Source organism: Chanodichthys erythropterus, chromosome 3, assembly GCF_024489055.1.
Source record: "Chanodichthys erythropterus isolate Z2021 chromosome 3, ASM2448905v1, whole genome shotgun sequence".
Taxonomy (NCBI): domain Eukaryota; kingdom Metazoa; phylum Chordata; class Actinopteri; order Cypriniformes; family Xenocyprididae; genus Chanodichthys; species Chanodichthys erythropterus.
This window is the reverse complement of record NC_090223.1, coordinates 20,324,254-20,348,749: the sequence shown is the minus strand read 5'-3', so window position 1 is coordinate 20,348,749 and position 24,496 is coordinate 20,324,254. Positions and strand designations below refer to the sequence as shown.

The 24,496-nt window shown below is 39.8% G+C and overlaps 1 protein-coding gene across 1 annotated transcript; it reads left to right on the top strand.

Moving 5' to 3' along the window:
- The first annotated feature begins 5,313 nt into the window (after window positions 1–5,313).
- On the top strand, window positions 5,314–24,200 carry LOC137004012 (Fc receptor-like protein 5). The gene is made up of 10 exons (XM_067364278.1): window positions 5,314–5,401; window positions 6,204–6,239; window positions 8,695–8,751; window positions 8,803–8,931; window positions 9,879–10,040; window positions 11,015–11,296; window positions 13,436–13,678; window positions 22,419–22,661; window positions 22,748–22,861; window positions 24,169–24,200. Exons 1-10 carry the CDS (start codon window positions 5,314–5,316, stop codon window positions 24,198–24,200), a joined length of 1,386 nt encoding a protein of 461 aa, XP_067220379.1.
- The last annotated feature ends 296 nt before the right edge of the window (window positions 24,201–24,496 follow it).

Here is a 24,496-nt window from a genome sequence, read left to right as displayed (position 1 = left end):
ATGTTCCTGAAACATTGGCTGTGTCCGAAAACTGAGGTAGCTGACTTGCTGTCTCGCTGCCTTATCATGCAATAACTTGTAAGGCATTGTTTGTGCATGAAGGCACCTCATGAAACGGATTTCAGACGGACTTCTGAGGCAGCATAAGAGTTTAATGATCTACAGCAATATAGCCTACTGCAAGCTTTGGTGAGAACTAAACAAATATTTAATTACTACAGTAGTAATTTATCACTAGAAATGACATCAAAAGTGGAAAATGTTGGTCAAAAATGTACATTTACTCACAAACTGGCCAGTAAACGCAACTTTCGAACGCCATCTTTATTTTTCCAGCTCAACTGTTACAGAAAGGAAAGCACAGGATTGTGGGATATCAAAGGCAGTTAAGGATACATCTATGCTGTCTTCAGAAATCAGTCAGATGAAGGTATCTCAGGAGACAGGAAGTGAAGATAACATTGAATTCAGACGTGCCTTGATGCCTTCCCAACCTGAAATGTGTCCTCTGAAGGCAGCATTTCCAGTTTTCGGACGCAGCCATTCTTTAAATCTTTCATAAGACCACAAACTACAACTTTCTTCAGCGACAGCGACAGTTGATGAAATCAACTGAAGATAAAAGACATTAAATCTTTCAAGATCTCAGCAGAGGATTAAACAACTCCACATACAGCATTACCAGGTTTAGATGTTGATGTTTGGTTGAAAATGTTTAGTTTGAAGTCACCATTGTTACAACAGAGACACGGAGACTGAAGTAGAAGCAATCCAGTTAAGTATTTATTTGCAAACAGTAGAGCACAGTATGATAATAGGCAGATATGGCGTGATGAGAGATGAATGGGAAATAATACTGTCCTTTTAAACTTGCAGATGCTGGATGAGAGATGCAGTTGAGGGAGACGATGGAGACACTCACACACACAGGTAGGTTTGCACACGGGGAGACCAGGAGACGAAGGAGATGAAGGAGATCGCTGGAGCAGGTAGGTAAGTCGTTTGGGAGTCCTTAAGGTTAGCATACATAACATGTAGTGCGAACGAGACCGGACAGTGAGTGTGTGTGAGTGTGGTGGCTTTATGGTGCTGGTGATTGCAGGGTAATGACGTGCAGGTGGCGGTGATTAGAAGGCTGGTGATTGAGTGCGTGGGTACTGCAGTGAGGTGGAACCTGACGTGTCTGTGACAGTACCCCCCCTCCCACGGCCCGCTCCTGAGGGCCGCGGACCTCGACGCCGTGGTGGTCGTCCTCTAGGTCGTGGGGCAGGTCTGTCCGGGTGATTGGCGTGGAAGTTCTGTAATAGGATAGGATCAAGGATATCATTCTTGGGTACCCATGAGCGTTCCTCGGGGCCATAACCTTCCCAGTCAACGAGGTACTCGAGCTGACCACCACGGCGCCGGGAATCCAGGATCTCATGAACCACGTAAGCTGTGCCGTCCTCCAGGATGAGTGGAAGGGGGGGCTCGGCGGCTGCCACGTCAGGTTCTGTGGAGGGAACAACAGAAGGGTGGTGAGGTTTTAGCAGAGAAACGTGGAAGGTAGGATGAATTCTACTATACTGTGCAGGGAGTTGGAGACGGTAAGTGACGGGGTTGATCTGCCGAAGGATGGTGAACGGGCCAATGAAGCGGGGACTCAGCTTCTTGCAGGGCAGACGCATCCTGATGTCCCTGGTGGACAGCCAGACCTTCTGCCCCGGTTGATAGACTGGAGCGTCGGAGCGTCGAAGGTCGGCTGTCCTCTTGCGTCTGCGCAGGGCTCTCTGCAGTTGGTGGTGAGCTGAGTCCCATACCCTCTCGCTCTCCCGGAACCAGTAGTCGACTGCAGGGACGTTGGAGGGTTCCCCATCCCAGGGGAACAGCGGGGGTTGGTAGCCGAGTACGCACTGGAAGGGTGTTAGTCCAGTTGTGGCTTGACGGAGGGAATTCTGTGCGTACTCGGCCCAACCCAGGTACTGGTTCCAGGAGTTCTGGTGGCCGTGACAGAAGGTACGCAGGAAGCGGCCAATCTCCTGGATCTTCCTTTCCGTCTGCCCGTTCGACTGAGGATGGTATCCAGATGACAGACTGACGGTCACACCCAGGAGGGAGAAGAAGGCCTTCCAGACGTGGGAAATGAATTGAGGTCCTCGGTCGGAGACTATATCTTCAGGTATTCCATAATAGCGAAAAACATGGTTGAATAGCATCTCTGCCGTGGCCATAGCGGTAGGTAGACCCTCCAGGGGTATCAAACGGCAGGACTTAGAGAAGCGGTCTACCACCACCAGGATGCACGTGTGACCGTCAGACTCAGGGAGGTCGGTGACGAAGTCCACTCCCAGGTGTGACCAGGGTCGCTCAGGAACGGGCAGAGGAAGTAGCTTGCCGGTGGGAAGATGGCGTGGACTTTTGGAGATGGCGCACTCCCTGCAGCCCTGCACGTACCTTCTGACGTCGTTGGCCATGTTGGGCCACCAGAAGCGTTGTTTGAGCAACGAGAGGGTCTCATTGACCCCCGGGTGACCAGTGCCAAGTGATGAGTGGGTATTGTGCAGAAGTGGAGTGCGACGTGCCCGTGTGACGTATTGCAAGCCTTGGGGGCAACCCGGCGGAGTGCGTGTGGAGGCATTGGAGGAGGGAATGGTTTCTTCGGACCACTGGATAGGGTTCACGAATATAGACTCCGGCAGGATCTTTTCAGGCTCTTCGGGCTTGTCCTCAGGGGAATGGATGCGAGACAGAGCGTCAGCTTTAGTGTTCTTAGAACCAGGGCGGTAAGAGATGGAGAAATTGAATCGAGAGAAAAACATGGCCCAGCGAGCTTGGCGAGGGTTGAGTCTTTTGGCAGCCTTCAGATATTCGAGATTTTTATGGTCAGTGAGAACTTGAAACGGATGAGTAGCCCCCTCCAACCAATGCCTCCACTCCTCAAGGGCAAGCTTGACGGCCAGGAGTTCGCGGTCACCGATGTTATAGTTGACCTCCGCCGGGTTGAGCTTGCGGGAGAAGAAGGCGCATGGATGGAGTCTACTTGGCGTCCCCTGCTGCTGGGAAAGGACCGCTCCCACTCCGGTGGTGGAGGCGTCCACTTCCACGATGAATGGTAGGTCCGGGTTAGGGTGGACGAGGAGGGGAGCGGTGGTGAAGGCTCTTTTCAGGGTCTCGAAGGCGTTGGTGGCAAGTTGGGACCAGGACAGAGACTTGGGCTGGTTACGGAGTAAGTTAGTGAGGGGACTGACGATGGTACTGTAATTCTTGATAAATCTGCGGTAGAAGTTGGAGAATCCTAGGAATCGTTGGAGCTCTTTGATAGTTGATGGAGTGGGCCAGGACTGGATAGCGGTGACCTTCCCCTCGTCCATCCGGATGCCACTGTGGTCAATGATGTATCCTAGAAACTGTACGGAGGGTTGGTGGAAAGAGCACTTCTCAGCTTTTAGGAAGAGGTGGAACTGTCGTAAACGTTGAAGGACCTCCGCAACGTGGTGGCGATGTTCGGCCAAGCTCCGGGAGTAGATGAGGATGTCATCAATATATACCAGAACAAACTTGTGGAGATACTCCCGGAGCACCTCGTGAATGAAATCCTGGAATACGGAGGGGGCGTTGACTAGGCCATACGGCATGACGAGATATTCATAGTGTCCGGTGGGCGTGACAAAGGCGGTCTTCCACTCGTCCCCCTCACGTATCCGGATGAGGTTGTACGCGCTGCGGAGGTCCAACTTGGTGAACACAGTGGCACCGCGGAGATGTTCCAGGGCCGCTGGGACGAGGGGAAGTGGGTAGCGGAATTTGACAGTAATTTTGTTGAGGGCACGGTAGTCGATGCAGGGCCTCAAGCCTCCGTCCTTCTTTGCCACAAAAAAGAAGCTTGAAGCAGCAGGGGAAGTAGACGGGCGGATGTATCCCTGTTCGAGTGCCTCTTTGATGTATTCCTCCATGGCCTTCTCCTCCGGTAGTGATAGGGGGTAAATGCGTCCCCTAGGCACTGGTTCACCCGGTAGCAGATCGATGGCACAGTCCCATGGCCGGTGTGGAGGAAGTTTGGAGGCGCGCTGCGGGCAGAAAACGTCACTGAAGGGGGCGTAGTCCGGGGGAACATCCACGGAGCGTTTCTCGACAGGGCTTTCGATAGAGGTGGCGTTCATGGAGAGAGACTTGGAGAGTGGAGACGTTGGAACAGGAAGCGCTGGGAAACAGTCGGGAAAGCAGTGATCGCCCCACTTCAGGATTTCGCCCGTGCGCCAAGAGATGGTGGGATTGTGTTGTTCCAGCCACGGACGCCCTAGAACCACGTCAGCAGTGGATTCCTCCAGAACCAGCAGATGTACCTTCTCCGAGTGCAGGATGCCGACACAGAGTTGAAGAGGTCCCACATAATGACGGATGTTCTTACGGCTCAGGGGTTTGCCCGTGATGGAGTGGATTTGATAGCTAGTCGGAGACGGGGAGACTTTGAGGTTGAGTTGTCGGCATAGGGCACCAGAGATGAAATTTCCTGCTGACCCTGAGTCGAGGAGCGCCACCACTGGAACAGAGGTGTTTGCAGCAGTAAGGATTACAACAGTAGTGAGTGGTTTCATTTTTTGGATAGAGGGAAAAATTGCACTCACCACGGGCCGAGGAGGACGGGTTGGGCATGTGGAGATGACATGCCCCGGTAATCCACAATATAAACATAAGTTCAGGGTCAGCCTTCTTTATCTCTCATTAGTGGTGAGACGAGAATGATCAATCTGCATGGGTTCGGTGGCTGGTTCTGGAGAGCTGACGGGTTCGGACCGACGGAGGAGGTTGGTGATGGTTGACTGGCCCTGGTGCTCTAGGAGACACGACTGCATACGGGACCCCACGCGAATGGCGAGTTGGATGAAGCGTTCCAGTCCAATGGAGTCCTCGTATGCAGCGAGATGCAGCCGCATATTGGGTTCCAACCCCTGACGGAATGATGTGATGAGAGCTTGTTCATTCCATCCGCTGGTGGCGGCTAGCGTTCGGAACTGCAAGGCATATTCGTTAACAGAGAGATTACGTTGTTTTAGATTATAGAGTTTCTCACCAGTCGATGAATCCGTCAGAGGTCTCCCGAAGACCTCTCGGAAGTGAGAGACGAACGCCGAGTAAGATCTGACCACAGGGCCCTTTTGAGTCCACAGAGAGTCTGCCCATTGCAGGGCCTTACCTTGCAATTGCGAGATGATGAACGCTATTTTAGCCGTGTCGGTGGTGTAGAATTGCGGCTGCATCTCCAGGACCAGTTCGCATTGGAGAAGGAATCCGCTGCATTCCTCCGCCGATCCAGAGTAGGGCGCCGGTTTGGCCATGGGACTGGCGGTGAATGCAGGTGAGGAAGCGGTGCTGGCTGGTGCTGGAGTGGAAGCGTTGCCAGAGGAAGATGACGATAGCTGTGGTGTGAGTGCTCGGCGCAGCGTGTCCACGAGCTCTTGAAACGAGTCGTTGGTGCTCATACTGTGAAGTTGTTATGGTCCGGTCTTCTGTTACAACAGAGACACGGAGACTGAAGTAGAAGCAATCCAGTTAAGTATTTATTTGCAAACAGTAGAGCACAGTATGATAATAGGCAGATATGGCGTGATGAGAGATGAATGGGAAATAATACTGTCCTTTTAAACTTGCAGATGCTGGATGAGAGATGCAGTTGAGGGAGACGATGGAGACACTCACACACACAGGTAGGTTTGCACACGGGGAGACCAGGAGACGAAGGAGATGAAGGAGATCGCTGGAGCAGGTAGGTAAGTCGTTTGGGAGTCCTTAAGGTTAGCATACATAACATGTAGTGCGAACGAGACCGGACAGTGAGTGTGTGTGAGTGTGGTGGCTTTATGGTGCTGGTGATTGCAGGGTAATGACGTGCAGGTGGCGGTGATTAGAAGGCTGGTGATTGAGTGCGTGGGTACTGCAGTGAGGTGGAACCTGACGTGTCTGTGACAACCATCATGATGATCAACGTTTGCTTTATTTGAGTTCTTGACTTTTGTTAAGTTGCCTCTTTTCAGCAATTGCAGTTGTTTTCAGAAAACATTTCTGCATTGATAAAGCAGATCAACATATCTGTTTTAAAGGTCAAATGACTAACTTCAAACTAAACAATTAAACCTGTTAATTCCTGCTGTAGATGTCTGACAGAGAAAATACAAATACAAATAACCTTTTAAGACTTTTTTTTTTTTTTTACTTTGTATTTTTAGTGCTGATTTCAAACATCTACTCTGGACACACTGAAGGTGAGTGAATTTGATTCATAAATTTGATCACAAATGTGTCATTGTGTTACAAACCAGGCACCGAATTCACAAAACATTCTGAAGAAGAAAATTATTCTTCACTGTTATTTTCTTATTATTTTCTAACTTAAGAAAAAAAAGATAAGAATATTTGTATTCCCAAAAACGTTTAATGTTACTTTTAATGTTAAACTTAAGAAAGTTCTTATCTTGTTTCTTAAGAAAAAATTTAAGAAGAATGAAGGAATGAAACATTTATTTAGCACTTTCCACTGTACATCCAAAGCTCTTTCCAATCATATCAGGGAGTTTCTCCTCCTCCAGCACCAGTGTTCATCATCCACATGAATGATGTGACGGCAGCCACAGAATAACAGCACCAGTGGTAGGGGTGTAACGGTTCACAAAATTCATGGTTCAGTTCGATACGACACAGTGGTGTCACGGCTCGGTATGATTTTGATACAGCAGAAATAAAGAAATGCCAGAGAAATTTCCTTGACTTTTACCATTTTCTAAATTTATTAAAGCTAACATCATAAAGTATGATCTATTTTTTACTTTGAACAATGATAGAGCTAAAATTGACCCATCTTCTGGGGTGTCTTCATAGCAACATATAAAACAAAAACAGCTCCTTATAAAAAAATGAAATGTAATATTGTAGTAGTTGTAAACAAATACAAAGAAAAGAACAATTTAGTTTTAGGGAAATACAGTCCACTGCCCTGATCAATTTTATCTCTGCCATTTTGGCACCAGTCTTGGTGCTTGCCTCATGGGTCATGAACAGCATGGAGAGGCCTCGGTACACATAAGGGTTTTCCAGGGTTTCAAAACTGTGATGACATTCTCAGCCAGTCTCGCGTCGTTTTCAGACACACGTCTTTAATATTTTTCTTCACAGCTTTGTATGTCATTGCAGAACACACTGAAGCCTGCTGCTCAAGATATCTTTCAATCATAGCTTAACATCCATCTAGTTGGTAAATCTTGGCTGAGTTTGTGAAAAGGAAGCTGCAGCAACTCCTGTTTTGTCTTCAACACATGGGCCGTTGTTGTACAAAGCACCCTTTTTTGGCCCAAGTCCAGCAGCTCCAACAGCATTAACTATATTCCAGTAGTCACAGGAATCGTTACATTAGCTCGCTCCCACTTCCACACTTCCACCAACCCTTTGGTCAAATCCTCACTCATGTGACTCTCAAGGGGCGTGTCTGAAGAACATGGCTTTTCATCTCCCACTCAGCAGTAAGATAATGTGCCGTTACTGTCAGGTAGCTTTGTGTAGCCCTCGACGTCCAGCCGTCTGTTGTCAGAGCAATCGCTGGTGCTTTGGTCAATTGGCTCTCTATGTGGGCTTTTGTTTTTTGTAAAAATCAGGAATTACGGTCTGGCTGAAATGGGCTTGTGAAGGAACAGTGTAACTGGGCTCAATTACATTAAGAACGTTCTTAAAACCTGCGTTTTCCTCTACAGAGTAAGATCTCATATCCGCAGCTGTAAATGCATCAATCGCTGCGTCTTTTGCCCTGTTCAAATGAGTTGTAAATGCTTGAATAAATGCAGCAGGGATAGCTTGTAGTGTGTGTGTTTCTCCTTGTTTTCGTCTAGTTCCAGTTATTGACACACAGGGATGATTTCGGTGTAAATAAGGTGACATGTTTGAAGCATTCCTGCTGGTGTGGCCTATTGTCATGTAGCAGATTTGACATAGCGTTGTTTTTTATCCACCATTCTCGTGCCATCACCCTCATAACTTACAGGGAACCCAAAGTGAAAACGCCAGACCTGTTGGTTATTGAAGGATCTTATATTTCTGGTCTGGTAATCGCATAGGATTAGTCCAATGAATCGTTTGGTTTGTAATGTGTACCGAACCGAAAGCCTCATACTGAACAGTTCAATGTGAATATGTTTATCGTTACACCTCTAACCAGTGGTTCACCACACACCAGCTGTAGGTGTAGAGGAGAGAGAGAATTCATAATTCTGGAAATAATGTTCTTAAAATTCATCGTAAATAACTTCTTAAAGTTAGGATAACCTCCAACCTGTCTTAAATCCCCAAAGGAACATTCTTACGAACTTCTTGGAAATATTTCTTAAAACGATTTTCATGAATCCAGCCCCAGCAGTGTAAATGAGTGTCATGATTATAAATACAGCTTTTTAAACAAGTTATATAATGATTCATGTGTTGTGAACTAAAACCACACAGACAGTTCTGAGGTGTGACAAAAAACACCAAAAACATTCACTCACAAAAATGATCATATAAATATTGCATGGCCAAAATTTGTTATGAAGAATATAAAAAATAAAGCATCTTTTGACATTTACTTTGTCTTGAATATTAGTAACTCTACAGACACCACCTAGTGCTTTAAACTACAACAACAATGTTCAACACTTTGTTATCTGATACTGTGTGTCTCTTTGACTGCTGGTGTAGATGAAGGTGGTGTGAAACCCTGCTTTGAGCTCAGAGCTTCTAACCTAAAGGATGAGGGTTTGAACCACACATAGGGTGATCTTTGCACCTTTCATTTCTCTATTTCAGATAAAGTCCAGTTAAGAGTTTCTCCTCAGAAGTGGTTGACTGAAGGAGATCCAGTGACTCTGATCTGTGAGGTTAAAGGCTCCTCTACAGGCTGGATATTCAGCTGGTTCACTGTAACTCTCTCATCAGGTCAGTGATGTGCTTCATGTTGTTTCATCTGAATTGGATGATTTTATTCAAGTCTGAAATATTAATATTTCTGTCAGGACCACTATCATCAAATATTATTGATAGAGTTTGTATTGGTGGTATGATTCTGTTCTGGTCATGAACTCTCTGCACATTCATGCATGGATAAGAGCAGGAAGAGCAGCAATAACCCCCCTATGAGGTAAACAGAACAGAACCAACATATGCAGATATAATTAATGTCAATAATTTAACACATATTTCAAGAATGCTGAGTCTTGATACAAGGGAATCATAAGGCCAATCCTGACTGACGAAAGGAGGAGCTGGGGATGGAGGAGGGTAATTAGCTCCTGAGAACTGCAATAGCTGCTGCTGATAATGCTGAAAAGCTTATATATGATATGCTGTGATAGGTGTCGTATTCGTATAGGTAGATGTGAGTCACCTGGGAGTCAGCTGATGCGAGTTTGACTGACGTGACCTGCCAGAACTAAAGTTGCGCTTGATTTCTGAATCCAAACAATAGAGACAGGGCATGTAGACTTGTATTGTTCCCAGGTGCAAGAATTCAGAGAGTGAATGTTTAGCAGGAGTGAGTTACAATCAGTGATAATAAACCTCTGTTGATCCGACTGTCCATGGGTGAGGATATAAAAATACAGAAGTGTACTCTATAGTTTTCACAAATATAATCTATAGTTTTCACAAATATAATCTATAGTTTTCACAAAAGCCCTGAAGATGTCAGAAGTCTCATTTGTAAAATGCCTCATCTGGTGGACTTTTGCTGACAAATAAATATGAATAACTCTGTCCAGGAAACACAGAGAATAAGTAAACACTGTTCATTTACATTTACTACCAACATTATAACAATTCAAAGTGTGTTTAAATCAGTGGAGTTCCACTTTAAAGTGAAATCTACACCTTCTCTTATTTTACAGGGAGCAGAAATTATCATCCGCTCTCAGACAGCAGCAGAGGATCTGGAGGAAATTACACTGTCAGTTCTGCTACTGTAAATCACACTGGAGTTTATGTGTGTAAAGCAGAAAAAACAGCCTATAAAACATTGTACAGCAACAAACAACTACTGTGGGTCACTGGTGAGTTGATGCAGATTTAAACAATTGATTAAACTTTAGTAAAGAAACTTTGGAATTAGAATACTGATCCTTCATTAATGAATATTTACTCAGGAACAAATGAGTAATGCATTATTAACACTCTAGTAACTACTATTAACTAACAATAAACTCTGATTAATGAATTAGTAAGTAATAGTGATCAGTTATCAGTTATTAGATAATCAATAACTACTATTTTTTTATAAGAACTACTATATACAGGCTCATAATTAATGTGAATAATGCATAATGTATAATTAATTCTAAAGTGAAGATCACTAGTAAGGACTGAAGTATTACCAAATCCTTTAGAAGGAATTACTAGTTATTTGGATCAGTATTTTAAAGTGAGAAACATGAAAACTGTCTAGTAACCAAAACTCTGGAATATTTTACCTGTTTTATTATAACTGTCTCTACACTACATGAGTTTAAAACAAAACTCAAAACCCATCTTCTTTCTTCTTTCTCTTCGCTTTTAATTGTTGTTGATGTGTGCTGTGTCTGGTTTGTTTTGCGCTGTAATTTATGTGGTTCATGGTGTTAGTGTGTTATACTGTACAGCACCCTGCTCAACAATTGTTGTTTTTGTTGGTGCTATATAAATAAAGTTGAGTTGAGTTGAATAGTAACTAGTCATAGTAATCTTTTGAGGTTTTTGTACATTTTTGTAAATAATTCCTTCTGATTTATTTGGTAACACTTAAATACAAGTGGGTTACCATGAACTTCACTTTAGAATACTGATCCAAATAATTAATAATTCCTTTAGAAGGAAATGTAACATTTGAGTGATTACTAGTGGGTCACCATGATTTTAACTTTAGAATTCTGATACAAATAAGTAGTAGTTGCTTTAGAGTTATGTATTATTAATGCATTACTCATTTGTCCCTGTGTAATTATTCATTAATTTCAAATCTGAAAAATTACAGCTGTAATTGTGTTGTCAGGTGTTTCTCCTCGAGTGTCTCTGATCATCAGTCCCAGCAGAACTCAACACTTCACATATGACTCTCTCTCTCTGAGCTGTGAGGACCAGAGTAACTCTGATGGATGGACAGTCAGAAGATACACAGACAGTCGGCGACTGGAAGATTGTTCATCAATACTCTCAGGATCACAAACAGGATCTACATGTACAATCAGCTCCACCATCACATCACACACTGGAGTGTACTGGTGTCAGTCTGAATCTGGAGAGAAATCTCATCCTGTTAATATCACTGTACAACGTGAGTCTGTGTTTCTGTATTTGTTCATTTCACTGGCAGTTTACAGTCAATGCATGAAGCAGGTTGATTTAAAGGGCACATATAATGCAAAATTCACTTTGAACATAAAAGTTTGGCGGCGGTGTGTGTACACAACCAACCTATAATCATAAAGATCCACCCACACTATTTTTTTTAATTTCCATAAATCATAAGCAGTGTCTCAGAACAGCCATTTGCAGATTGTGTTTAAAGTTACATCACTTTGCACGACTGCTGACAGACTCTGGTGTATTAGCATAGATTCACCCTGAGCGAGTTTTACACAGTCCGGCATTTTCTCTAAACCGGAGCAGCTGTAGTGACAAGAATGTCTCGTAAGTGTTTGAGGTGTTTTGTTGTCAGGTTTAAAGGTTGATTTTTGCCTCTGCACCGTGGGATATGCGTCAGTTTTCATTTATACTTCTGCGTTGTTGTCTGTGTCGACGTGTAAACATGCTGACCACTAGTAGGCAGTGTCCGCGGTCATGTTGAGTATCAAGGCAAAAGCCGAAGAAGAAGCAGCTTGTCATGTATGTTGTCAGAAGAAGCAGAGAAGCTTCAGTAGTGATGGTGGCAAATAGGCAATGACTTTTGTTGCAGCTTGAGCTTGTGTCCCCTAAAACAGAGCGTCTTTTCATTCCTATGAAAGTTGAAAATGCTCACTCTTCTCTGATTGCTCTTCTGCTGCATTGTTACATTTTTGAAGAGGTGCATGTCAGGCTACACCATAGGCTACATGTGCTACACACAGCCTACGCCATAGCTATGGTGTGCACTCATTGCAGAAATATGTTCACTCTTAAAGTTGATTTATAACAGTCTCCATGTACTCCTGACATCAGAGGACTGAAGACACAGTGGATTAGTTTTATTTTTGAAGGGAATGTACCCCCATATACCTAAATTTGTTTATGTCTGTCCAAATCATTTTACACCAGCCTGCTTTGTGAATGAAAGTCAATGCAAAGACACAATACAAAACACAGGTTTTGCTAAAAAGTTGTTACTCAAGGATGGATCAGTACTAACTCTTCATGATCCAGCTTATAGTCTCCAGAGCAGGGGTGTCCAAGCTCGGTCCTGGAAGGCCACTGTCCTGCAGAGTTTAGCTCCAAACTGCCTCAACACACCTGCCTGGAAGTTTCAAGAATCCTGAAGAAGACCTTGATTAGTTGATTCAGGTTTGTTTAATTGGTTGGAGCTAAACTCTGCATGACACCCTTGTCCAGAGTGATACTGGATACAGCAGCAATGAAAGTGAGAGCAAACACTTCATTACAGTTTATCAGAGTTTATTTATGGATATAAAGCTCACCAGTTTATTAAGCACCCACAGAAAAATGCATACGGTGTGTATACATTTGTTTATTGTTAATTGAAATGAGTGTTTCTGTGTAAATCGCTGGGTGTGTTAATGATAATGCAAGAGAGAGAGAGTTTATGGATATGACTTTAATGCACACTTCTATTGTGTTTTATTAAGTTCTTACAGTGATTTTCTGGAGCGAAAACATTTTGGTCATCATTTGGACAGGGTTCGCTACAACAGGTTTATACTAGTAGTGGATAAAAGCAAGATGGCAGCATAATTTATAACCATAATTAAACTAAACTAAACCTTTTCTATCTCCATGCAGCATATATTCTCTGGCTCTGTAGGCATTATTGTCTGAATCCGGTTCAGGCTGAACAGTTACTGACAGTTTCTGACATTATTAGTGTGTCCGTTAAACTCTTGAAGCTCCGCCCTCTTAGACCGGGTGCAGCAGCTCATTTGCATTTAAAGGGACACACACTAAAACGGCATGTTTTTGCTTATACCTAACTGGCAATTTTAACATGCCATGAAAGTTATCTGTGGGGCATTTTGAGCTAAAACTTCACATACACAATCGGGGGACACCAGAGACTAATTTTAAATCTTGTAAAAAGGGCATAATAAGTGCCCTTTAACAAAAACAGGAAGCATCAATGGGCAAAAAATAAAAAAATAAAAATAAAAATAATAAAAATGTAGATTTGTCAGAAAATCTAGAAATCTATTTTTTTATGTTACATTATTGCTCATATAATCTTACTCTTTATTTCAATCAGCACATGTTTCCTGTGTTTCTGTAGTTGATGTGATTCTGGAGAGTCCTGTTCATCCTGTGACTGAAGGAGATACTCTGACTCTACACTGTTTAGATAAGTTTTCAACCCCATCAATCCTCAGAGCTGATTTCTATAAAGATGAATCACTCATCCAGAATCAAACTACAGAGATGATCATCTCTACTGTCTCAAAGTCACATGAGGGTTTCTACTACTGCAAACACCCAGAGATTGGAGAGTCGCTCAAGAGCTGGATCTCAGTCAGAGGTGAGAGTCAATGAAACTGTGAGTGATTTATGTCTTCATATGTCCTCGTTCAGATATATTTCATGATAAAGTGCAGTGATGCAGTTACACTGACAGTATCAGGTGAGTTTGATCATCTCTTCATAAACACACACAAGTTTATCATGTTATTAATGAGAGATTTGCTTCTTCACATTAAGATACTTTTTTCTTTAATCAAAATTGTCTCACATGATCTTCAAATCAAGTCTCAAAGTTCGCTGGATTTTTCACATCCATTACCAAATAACACCATAAAAGTAGTCATGATGTATTGATGATATTTTCTTATTTTATTTTATCTTATTATTACAGTTTTTTACAATCACTTTGCTATTATTTTCAGAACCTTGATGTTATTTTTCAAAACTCTTGACACAAAACTCAAAACGGTTATCACTTATAACACAGGCTGTCTAATGTTCAAAACATAGCATTGTTCATTCACATCTTTAAAGCAATCTTGCACTTGCACAATCATTGGTTCAAAACACAAATTTACTGTGAAATACCATTGAAACATAACTATAGATCACCAACACACAAGCAACCGATAGTTTCACTGTGTCATTGTTCAATCATTAAATATTGTAGAACAAAATAGGTGATACAGGTTTCATTATGGAACTACATGTACCCTGTAAAAGTACTGCAGTAGAAGAGAGAATATACAGACACAGAATCATTGAACAAAGTTTGTAATATATTGATACAAAACACTACAGTACAATCACAACATAGCTTTATTTGAATCAAAGCATAATAATTAGCTATGAAATAGAAAAGAAAAGACAGTGCTGTAAAACATCAAATGCAGTGTTTCTCAACTTGCTTGTTTGTACTGTAAGAAACAAAACAGGAGCACTGCAAAACATGCTGTTCTTACTGAGAGTTTTTGTCTTGTTTCTAGTCAAAATATCTTAAAGTTCTTAAATCAAGAAGCATTTTCTTGACAAGTAAAAATTATTTTCTTGTTTTCAGGAAATATAAGTCAAAATTAAGTAAGTTTTTCCTGAAAACAAGAAAATAATTTTTACTTGTCAAGAAAATGCTTCTTGATTTAAGAACTTTAAGATATTTTGTGATATGTGACCTGATCCAGCAAAATGAGTCACAGTGACCCAAATTTCAAAATTGAGATTTTGGTATCAATAGAAAGATGAGACAATAAGCTTTAAAATGATATCCTAGTCAAACCATACCTTGAATGGTTTTAAAGATATACCCATTTTAATTATGGTTGTCTGTCCTCTTTTTCAAATTGAAAACCTGAGAAAATCGCTTTTAAAGTTTTTTGCCCGTTTTTTTGTTGATATCTTTCAAAATCCATTGCATTTAAAGGGATAAACTATTTATTTTACAGCTTAATTTGACCAAAGACATTTTTATATTTATATTATATATATTATATTATATTATATTATATTATATTATATTATATTATATTATATTATATTATATATATATATATATATATATATATATATATATATATATATATATATGCGCTATTAAACAATGCTGAATCTCAATTTATTTTATAGTTTTTATTTGAATTAACCCTTTAAGACCTGAAGGCTTTTTTAGAGTTGTTTTTTTTTTTTTGTCTGAGCGACACACACAAAAGTAAGGACTCATAACTCCAAAACTCTAGCAAGGAGAGTCAAAAGGTAGGTATCAGTTGATACAAAACATTTTAAATTTTAATAAAATATATTAAAATATATATATAAATGTAATTATATTACATTTGGACATTTTCTTGCTGAGAAACAGCTGATAAAAGACAAAAAAAATATGATTTTTTTTTAATAATTTTTCTTTTTTTATTTGACATGGAATAACTCAGGAACACAATAAGATCGCTAAAAAAATTCTTTTTTGGTGATGCTCTCCTATATGTGAGCTACATCTGGTTCAAATTTCGTGTTGATATTATAAAGAATAGTTTGAAAAATTGTTCATTTTTTCTTTGGTTAGATGCAAAAAGATGAGCTTCTAAGCTTTAAAATGATATCTATTATGTGTTATTCCACGTTGGAAAACGAACATGGATGGGTCCGGGAACATTGGATACAGACTGCATCCCGGAGAGATGAGAGACATGTTTTTAGCCAAGTATGTTAAATCATTTTGTGAGTAATATCTTGTGATCAATGCAATATTATATTGATTTTGGATTCATTTTAATCTTGAGAATCTGCTTTAAATATTGATGTGCGATTTTTATGATCTGTGCATTTTTTCATGAAGTTATGAGCATGTGAATTATACATACTTGTATTCAGTTAGCGGCTGTGCTGTTTTTGTTGTAAACGCATATTACTCAGACTCATTAGAGGGTGAAAACAACGCAACAGAAGCATGTTGGAGGCTTGATATGAAAGTTTAAAGTCTCTGGTTTTGTATGCAAAAATAATTTTTGTGCTACCTATATGGATTCAATTTTTATTGGCTTTTAAAGAGAGACACGCAAATGGGAGTTTTATTTTATAAGGCGCGCTAGTCTGACAGGAGGATGGCTGGACCGATCGCGTGCCTGTCAGTCGAAACGGGGCTTCCCATTGTTAAAAATCAGCGTTTAGGTCAGTGTGTTTACATTTCTAAGCCTTTTGATTGGTTCTATACAACGTGTAACACCATATTTGTAGAGCAGAGATAGTGACGTTTCAGGGGATACCGGGAAATGCTCATAAGTGACGAGAGGAGTTGAGAAGTTCATTTCCAGCGAATTTAGTAAAACCATGTCAAATTTAATAGCCATTTATATACCTTTACTCAGTTATCTGGACTACGAAACTTTGGGAGATTATTTTTGAAAGTCTGTTCTTTGAAATTAGCTTAAAAAAAAGAAAAGATTTTTTCATTGTTTTTCCACATTATCGGCCCATATCTTAAAATAGAACGTTGCGACTTCCGACTCATTTCGCCAGATCGGGTCACATATCATACAGTGTCTGATGAAGCATTATGATAAAATATTAGGCTACATCCATGGATATTGTAGTCTAATTGGTTCATGCTCCACGCTAATTGGTGACAATGAATCTCATTAACCTGAAACTTTCATGATTTACAGTAAACATGGAAGATTGTTTTTCTGTTTCCATACAACTATGCATTAAGAGTAATGCAACAGTTACTTATTTTGAACAGTTGTATCAATTAATAGTTAGATCATTGTAAGGAAATGAACAGACACTCATTTGAAATGTAATGTGTGAATTGCCTTTTGAAATAGTAGTAATTTGGTGTTAAGTTGTGTCATATTGAACAGGTGATTTTTGTTGAATGAACGAATGATCTAAGTTTTAAGTGTTGTAACACCTAGCTTTTTGATGCTACATAAATAAACTGAGGGACCACACAGACTGCTACCTTTCTACGACCCATGTGTATTCAATGCATATTGCGAGCAATACATCAGCATCAACAAGTCTATTCCAGCACCACAGTCTAAGAAACACCATCAGTTGGAAAGTCCATCAGTTCATAGGTACAGCAATAAGTATTATCCAGCCACAGATCAGTCCTCAAAGGTGAACATGTGAGACAAAAGTCCTTAAAGGGATAGTTCACCCAAAAATGAAAATTTGATGTTTATCTGCTTACCCCCAGAGCATCCAAGATGTAGAGGACTTTTTTCGTCAGTCGATCACAAATTATGATTTTTAACTGCAACCGCTGCCCTCTGTCATTCAAATAATAGCAGTGATTGGGAATTTCATCTATAAGAGTGAATAAACCTTGCTTAGATAAATCCAAATGAAACCCTGCGGCTCGTGACGACACATTAATGTCCTAAGACACGAAACGATCGGTTTGTGAGAGAAACCGAACATTATTTATATAATTTTTTACCTCTAATACACCACTATGTCCAACTCCGTTCAGCTTCCTGTTACTGAGGTCAAAAAACGCGTTGTGATGACGGAAGTGATGTCTCGCCCATATACTTCAATGAGCGCGAGACATCACTTCCGTTGTCAGAGCGCGATCAGACCTCACTAGCTGGAAGCTGAACGGAGTTTGACATAGTGGTGTATTAGAGGTAAAAAATTATATAAATACTGTTCGGTTTCTCACACAAACCGATCGTTTCGTGTCTTAGGACATTAATGTGTCGTCACGAGCCGCAGGGTTTAATTTGGATTTGTCTAAGCAAGGTTTATTCACTCTTATAGATGAAATTCCCAATCACTGCTATTATTTGAATGACAGAGGGCAGCGGTTGCAGTTAAAAATCATAATTTGTGATCGACTGAAGAAAAAATGTCACCTACATCTTGGATGCACTGGGGGTAAGCAGATAAACATCAAATTTTCATTTTTGGGTGAACTATCCCTTTAAGTGAAGTGAAATAAATCCAGATCAGCAAATTCATCAGTCGTTGACCACAGTCAATGAGATGGTTAGCAGATGGTTGTTAGATGAACAAAGACACTTAGTCCCTTTGGTCTAGGTCCTGTTTGAAATTGAGCTGATCCTTGCACACAAGAAACCCTCTACATATAAACAAACAATAAACAAACATGTGTCTGATGCTAAGCCCCAACAAAATCATATTTACAGACCCTACATACATACATAGACAGATGCTTACTTACATTTGAGAATAGGAACAAGTTGTTCCTCAAATCAGGGCGCAAACAAAGGTGAGAAGACATCCAATGTGCTTAGCACACTACTTCCTACCCAATACTTCTTCTCTAGCCCTTTTAGGCAGTCAGCCAACTCAGACTCCAGATCGCCCCCTACTGATTGGGTTAGCTATAACATAAGGTAATCTACTGGGACTAATGTGACAGAACTGTTACAGTGTATTGTATCCAAGCAATTGAGAAAAGGGTTAGAGTTTTGAAAAATGTGCATTTTGATCATTGGTTGTGAGTTTTGTGTCTAGAATTGTGAAAAATGACATCAAGGTTCTGAAAATAGTAGCAAAATGATTGTAAAAAACTATTATTTACATTTTGCATCTCTGAATACATCTGAACAAGTTGTCAAATAGACGCCTTGTTTATAAGTCTCATATTTCGGTTCTAAATATCTACATTCTCACCTTAAAAAAAAAAAAAAAAACTTCTGTGACACAACAACAGTATTTGTAAAATTATTGTGGGTTTTCTCGTCCATCATGACACTCGCTGTGAGAAATGCTGCAGTGATACAAACAGTGAAACGGTTTCCATGGTGACAAATCAAATAATTTCCTGCCTTTATAACTATAAATAGCTCTTTTTAAAGACATTAAGCTGCGAAAAGATAGTCCAAAAGATATTAATCAAATTACATTGTAAAATGAATGATCAACAGTTTTAATATCATTATTACAAATCTGGCAAGTGTTGAATCCACATTAAATCTTAGCTGGATAAATATCACTCATCATTTTAAAATGCACTTTTCCTTTTTTTTTTTTTTAGGAATGGTAAATAAAAGATATTTTCTTCTGAATTCCTTTACTGATTTCTTACTGAGATGTTGAAAACTGTAATCTCTTCTTATATGATCAGGATATCTTTCCTGCACAAGACAATTCCTTATAATCTTATTCCTTACAAATATCACTTATTTTGCCTAAATTATGATCAGATATCTTGGGAATGATGAAATATGTTAAAACCCCCTTTATCATACTAATAATCAGTAAAGTGACACTTAGACATCTATATGCCAATATTCAGTTAGTCATAGCGCCACCTGCTGGCAACAGGAAATGTGGTACTTTGAAATGACTTTGCCATATTTCCCTTGAATTTACTCGCAGACATGCATGTATCCCACTGTTCACTGTTTTCCTAAGGCCAATGGGTGACAGTGAGCCCTTATTAGTGTTCACTCCTTACAAATATCACTTATTTTGCCTAAATTATGATCAAATATCTTGGGAATGATGAAATATGTTAAAACCCCCTTTAACATACTAATCATCAGTAAAGTAACACTTAACTTTCTTAATATTTTTTCTAACAATTAAAATTGAATTGGGTGAAGAAATCACTATAACTCCAGAAACATTCATTCTTATCCATCATGTTCAACAAACACCTCTTTTCCACCAATCCTCCAAAACAAAGATTTTCTTTTAATTCTTATGGAATATATCTTTGTCGGTTCATTTATCTGATCAGAGATGGCAGGTTTGGTGACAGCACCACCTACTGCTCAGAAATGATACCAATTTATCAACTCTATAATCTACTGTAGATGATTTTTAGTGTTCATGTAAACACTTTGTTGAACGGTGTGTCTCTTTGACTGCTGGTGTAGATGTTGGTGGTGTGACACTGTGGCTCGAGCTCTAGATTATTAACACAAAGATTGTGGGTTTGAACCTTTATTGTCTTTTAAATCTTTATATTATGCCATGTGAATGTCGGCCTTTTTGACCCTGTAATGTTTCATACAGTGTCTGTGAAATTAAAGGGGTCATGAAATTGATTTTTTAAACTATTTTATGTTTTCTGAGGTGCACTTATAATGTTAATATGATTTTTACATCAAATAATTGTCATAATTTAGAAATAAATGGCTGATTTTAGTCCTCTGATTTGAACTCTGTTTGAAGGGGCGTGTCTGCTGTGAGACTTCAGTGTAAACGCCCACTGCTGTGATTGGCTGACATCTTTGCAATTGAAATAAGTATTACATGTGGAATCCTTTCAAATACTTTTACTGTGGAGATGAACAAATCATGAAAGGTGTTGATTATTGCATTAAATTTAGATCCTGTTACATAGAAGGTTGCAGTTATTAACCTTGATCAGATGACAATTTCTGCACTCTTATGAAATGCTTTCACAAACTAACAATGCGAACATGATGTAAATACAGTAAGAGATTCATTGTGTAGTGTAAGAGTGTCACTATAACAGGAGTTTTGTGTCCAGATAAACTTGCACCTTGTGATCGACAGCTTCAGCCATTATAAAGAGCGTTCTTTGTAGTAAAAATATTAGGATTATTCATTATGAATTTAACTGTCATTACCGGTTTAAAAATTAAATACGTTACATAGAGTTTGCGGGGTCCTTGCTGATTCCAGAACAGTTGATTCCTGATCTTTGAGCAAATGTTTTTGGGCAAAGCCAGTGTCATTTTATGACTTGTTCTCAAAACAGTCTCTGGTCAACTTACAGTCCAAACACTCAAATCAGCACTGACGTGACTAGAGCCACAGCCAGGAACAGCACAAGGCATCGCAATCTTGTTATTATAATCGTCTCGTAAACAGCTTTGGATCCACTCGCTCATGGCCTGAACATCAGTGGACGGGGACAATGATGCGATGATGTAAAAGTAGGTGTTGTTGTCTTGCTCCAGAGGCAGTCGTATGCAAATTATTGTGCCCCTGTGACATCAACTGGTATTCTGTCAGGCTTTGTTACAATGAAGGCAGACGAGGAAGACGAGTACAATATTAACAACATAGTTTATGTATGACGATCCAACAGAACAGGCAAGAAGGTAGCAACACAAACATACTAAAGACAATACCGGACCAAGAACTGAACTCAGGCAGGAAATTAAATGCACAATACAAATGACAAACAGCTGTGAAGGTAATCAGTGTCCATGGTGAATGATGAGTGGCGGGAACAGAGAAGCACATGACAAACAAAGCAAACGGGACAAGGCGGTGACTATCCCTGCGTTCCAATGTCCATACTATCCATCCTAAATAGTATGTGAGATTAAAATAAGTGTGTCCCAAAGCATAGTATGTTGAAAAGAGTATGCCAAAAGTCCCCGGATGGTCTACTATTTCCGGTAGATTTTCGAAGTGTGGATCCGTGCACACTATAAAGGCTAATATTGCCCACAACCCATTGCGCATTGGACGAGGATTCAGTTCAGAACTACAAACACGAGTAAAAAGTGTTAAAAAACTACAAAACATGGCGGATACGCGCGATCGACGCTGAGAGATTTGAGTGACTAATAATCATTTTAACCTGATAGAAAATATATATTTAATGTTACCCGTGTTATTTTTCATCTGCAAATACCAATGTGGACTTTTATAAAGATCCGAATGGCCATTAACTTTTAAATGCATCATTATGCATAAATATGAGGACAGTTCTCCACATGAAAGACCCTCGACTGCAGATCAACGTGCTGCATTTCTCTCCGATACGGTAGGAAATTAACTAAATGAAATGTGGAGGATGTAAGATGATTGACAGGCAAGTTTACGGTGACAGGATGCGAATGAGCGAATTGACGCGATTGTATGACGTGTTAGTATGTCCCAAAGCTTGTCTACTCTTTTGCTACACACTCAAAAGTAAGTACTTTTTGTTCACAGAAAGAGTACATACTTTTAGGGCGTAGTATAAGTAGGCGAATTGGAACGCAGCATGTGATAGTATAAAGAAGTTTCAAGAAGAGTTTTTAGTCAACAACAGGAACACATTCAGGTCTGTTTCTGAGTTTGACGGAGATAAATACTTCTGTTATGGAACAGACACTGAAAGATCACGCAGCTCTGGGGACGTCAAAGATTTATTTTAAATCTGTTAAAAAGGAGCATAATAAGTGCCCTTTAACAAGAACAGGAAGGATCAATGGGCAAAAAACAAACAAGCAAACCAACAAAAAAAAACCTTAATGCACAAGTTGTGATAAAAATCTAGTTTTGTCAGAAAATATGGAAATCTGTTCATATAATCTTACTCTTTATTCAATCAGCCCATGTTTCCTGTGTTTCTGTAGCTGATGTGATTCTGGAGAGTCCTGTTCATCCTGTGACTGAAGGAGATACTCTGACTCTACGCTGTTTAAATAAGTTTCCAACCCCATCAATCCTCAGAGCTGATTTCTATAAAGATGAATCACTCATCCAGAGTCAAACTACAGAGATGATCATCTCTACTGTCTCAAAGTCACATGAGGGTTTCTACTACTGCAAACACCCAGAGAGAGGAGAGTCTCTCAAGAGCTGGATCTCAGTCAGAGGTGAGAGTCAATGAAACTGTGAGTGATTTATGTCTTCATATGTCCTCGTTCAGATATAGTTCATGATATATTTTCTCTTTTTTCAGCGTCTCATTCAGACTCTCAGATCTCTGTCCTCAACATACTCAGTTCTGCACTGGCAGCTTGTCCATATCTGCTCGTGACAGTCGTGCTGATTTACAAATGCTGCAGAATGAGAGGTAAAACATATGACTGATTTATTAGAAGTCATAATCATCATTATATTTAACTGACCAACAAATCAGTCAAATAATCATTAATATTATGTGATTTCACATTTGTCTTTGATCACTGAGGGTTTGTTCGTTGTGAAGCTGCTTCAATAACAGTGTTGTGAAAACTGCTTTACAAATACTGACCTGTCAAATTTAATACACTTAAACCCGTTTATACCTGTATTTAGTGTCGTCCGGTTGTGATCCGATCGACCGAAACGCATCTTAATACCAGGTGGAAACGGCGAGTGTCGATTCTGAACGCTGATAATTCAGTTACATTTCAGTAGACTTTATCAAAAACAACAAAATTTACCCAGAATACATTGTTTTCTATCGTATATTACTGTTTTAATGGAAAACGATGTGTTACTGTTTGGCTGTTTTTTCACAGTTTTACAGTGTATTTCTATCATCATATTTCAGTAGTTTTCAGTATTATTAGTGAAAGTTTAATATTTTTATTTTGTTCTGCTTTATACAATATAGTGCCATCCTTTACAATGTAAGGCTTGTGTGATATTCGCATGTTTCACATTATAACCACATGAACACACAGTCATTTATAATATATTCCTTATTTTAGTGTAAATCTCCTGACTTGTATTGCTGCAACATTTAATATTTTAACTATTTGATTTCTTTTTTAATAAAGAAACAGCCTTTTTAAAATATTGTGCTGTCACATAAAAGCAGAAGAATCGTGACCTCTGACTGTAATCAATCAAGCTTTAATCTCTCAATAGTTTGAACTTTGCAGCATAAACTCCTGTAATCTACAGAAATGATTAGAGTAAGTTTGGAGAGAAAAAAATAATATAACTATACAATTTTAAACAGTTCTTGAACATGCATTTCTATTGTACAGATTTCACACATGATTATTTTTATGTCCTGTGGTTCAGACTGGTGTGTGAAACTGTTGCGTACTAGTGTTCACATGAGAACTGCTGGTTGATGTTGTGATGGTTTTTAACGCTACTGAACATGAACACATGGTGTCAAGTGCTGAATATGTGTTGATGGTTGCGAAACACAAAAATAGTGTTGATAGTTTTGAGAAATCTTTTAGAAAATGGTCTGAAAACAAGATCTGACATGAGCTTCTCTTCACACCAGTTTATCTCTCTACAGCACTTCCTCTTTCACTCTCAGTCTCTCAGTTAAATGAGTCTTTGTACAATTTAGGGTACATGTCATCTCCATCAATGATAATTATGACTTTTCTAATAATTTTCTTCACAAAAATACATTTTATTCCTGTTTTAAAGCAGATAATCTAAGACTCGCCACCATGCCATGATCCAGGTCCAGTTTCCTCTTCACAGTCCCTCCATCCTCCTCCTCGACTTTTTGTGTTCTGGTTTATGTTCAATTTTCATGTTCGGTTAGGAGTCTAGAGTCGTCCTTAGATGGAGAAATGTCACATCTGTTTTGGGTTTTGTTTCATCTTCATCTTTCCTTTGTTTCCTGGTTTTGTCATGTGATTCTCTAGTCTCATGTGTCATGTTCTGATTGGTTCCCTTGTTTCATGTGTCACGTTCTTTGGTTCATTGTGTTCAGGTGTTTCATGTTAGTCATTAGTTCATGTGTATATAT

Bases quoted from the DNA above. Each gene is read 5' to 3' on its own strand.
- LOC137004012 (XM_067364278.1), top strand. From the start codon at position 5,314: ATGGGACTGGCGGTGAATGCAGGTGAGGAAGCGGTGCTGGCTGGTGCT. The intron at 6,240-8,694 runs GTGAGTGAATTT...CTGCTGGTGTAG, and splicing joins CTACTCTGGACACACTGAAG to ATGAAGGTGGTGTGAAACCC. The intron at 10,041-11,014 runs GTGAGTTGATGC...TTGTGTTGTCAG, and splicing joins ACAACTACTGTGGGTCACTG to GTGTTTCTCCTCGAGTGTCT.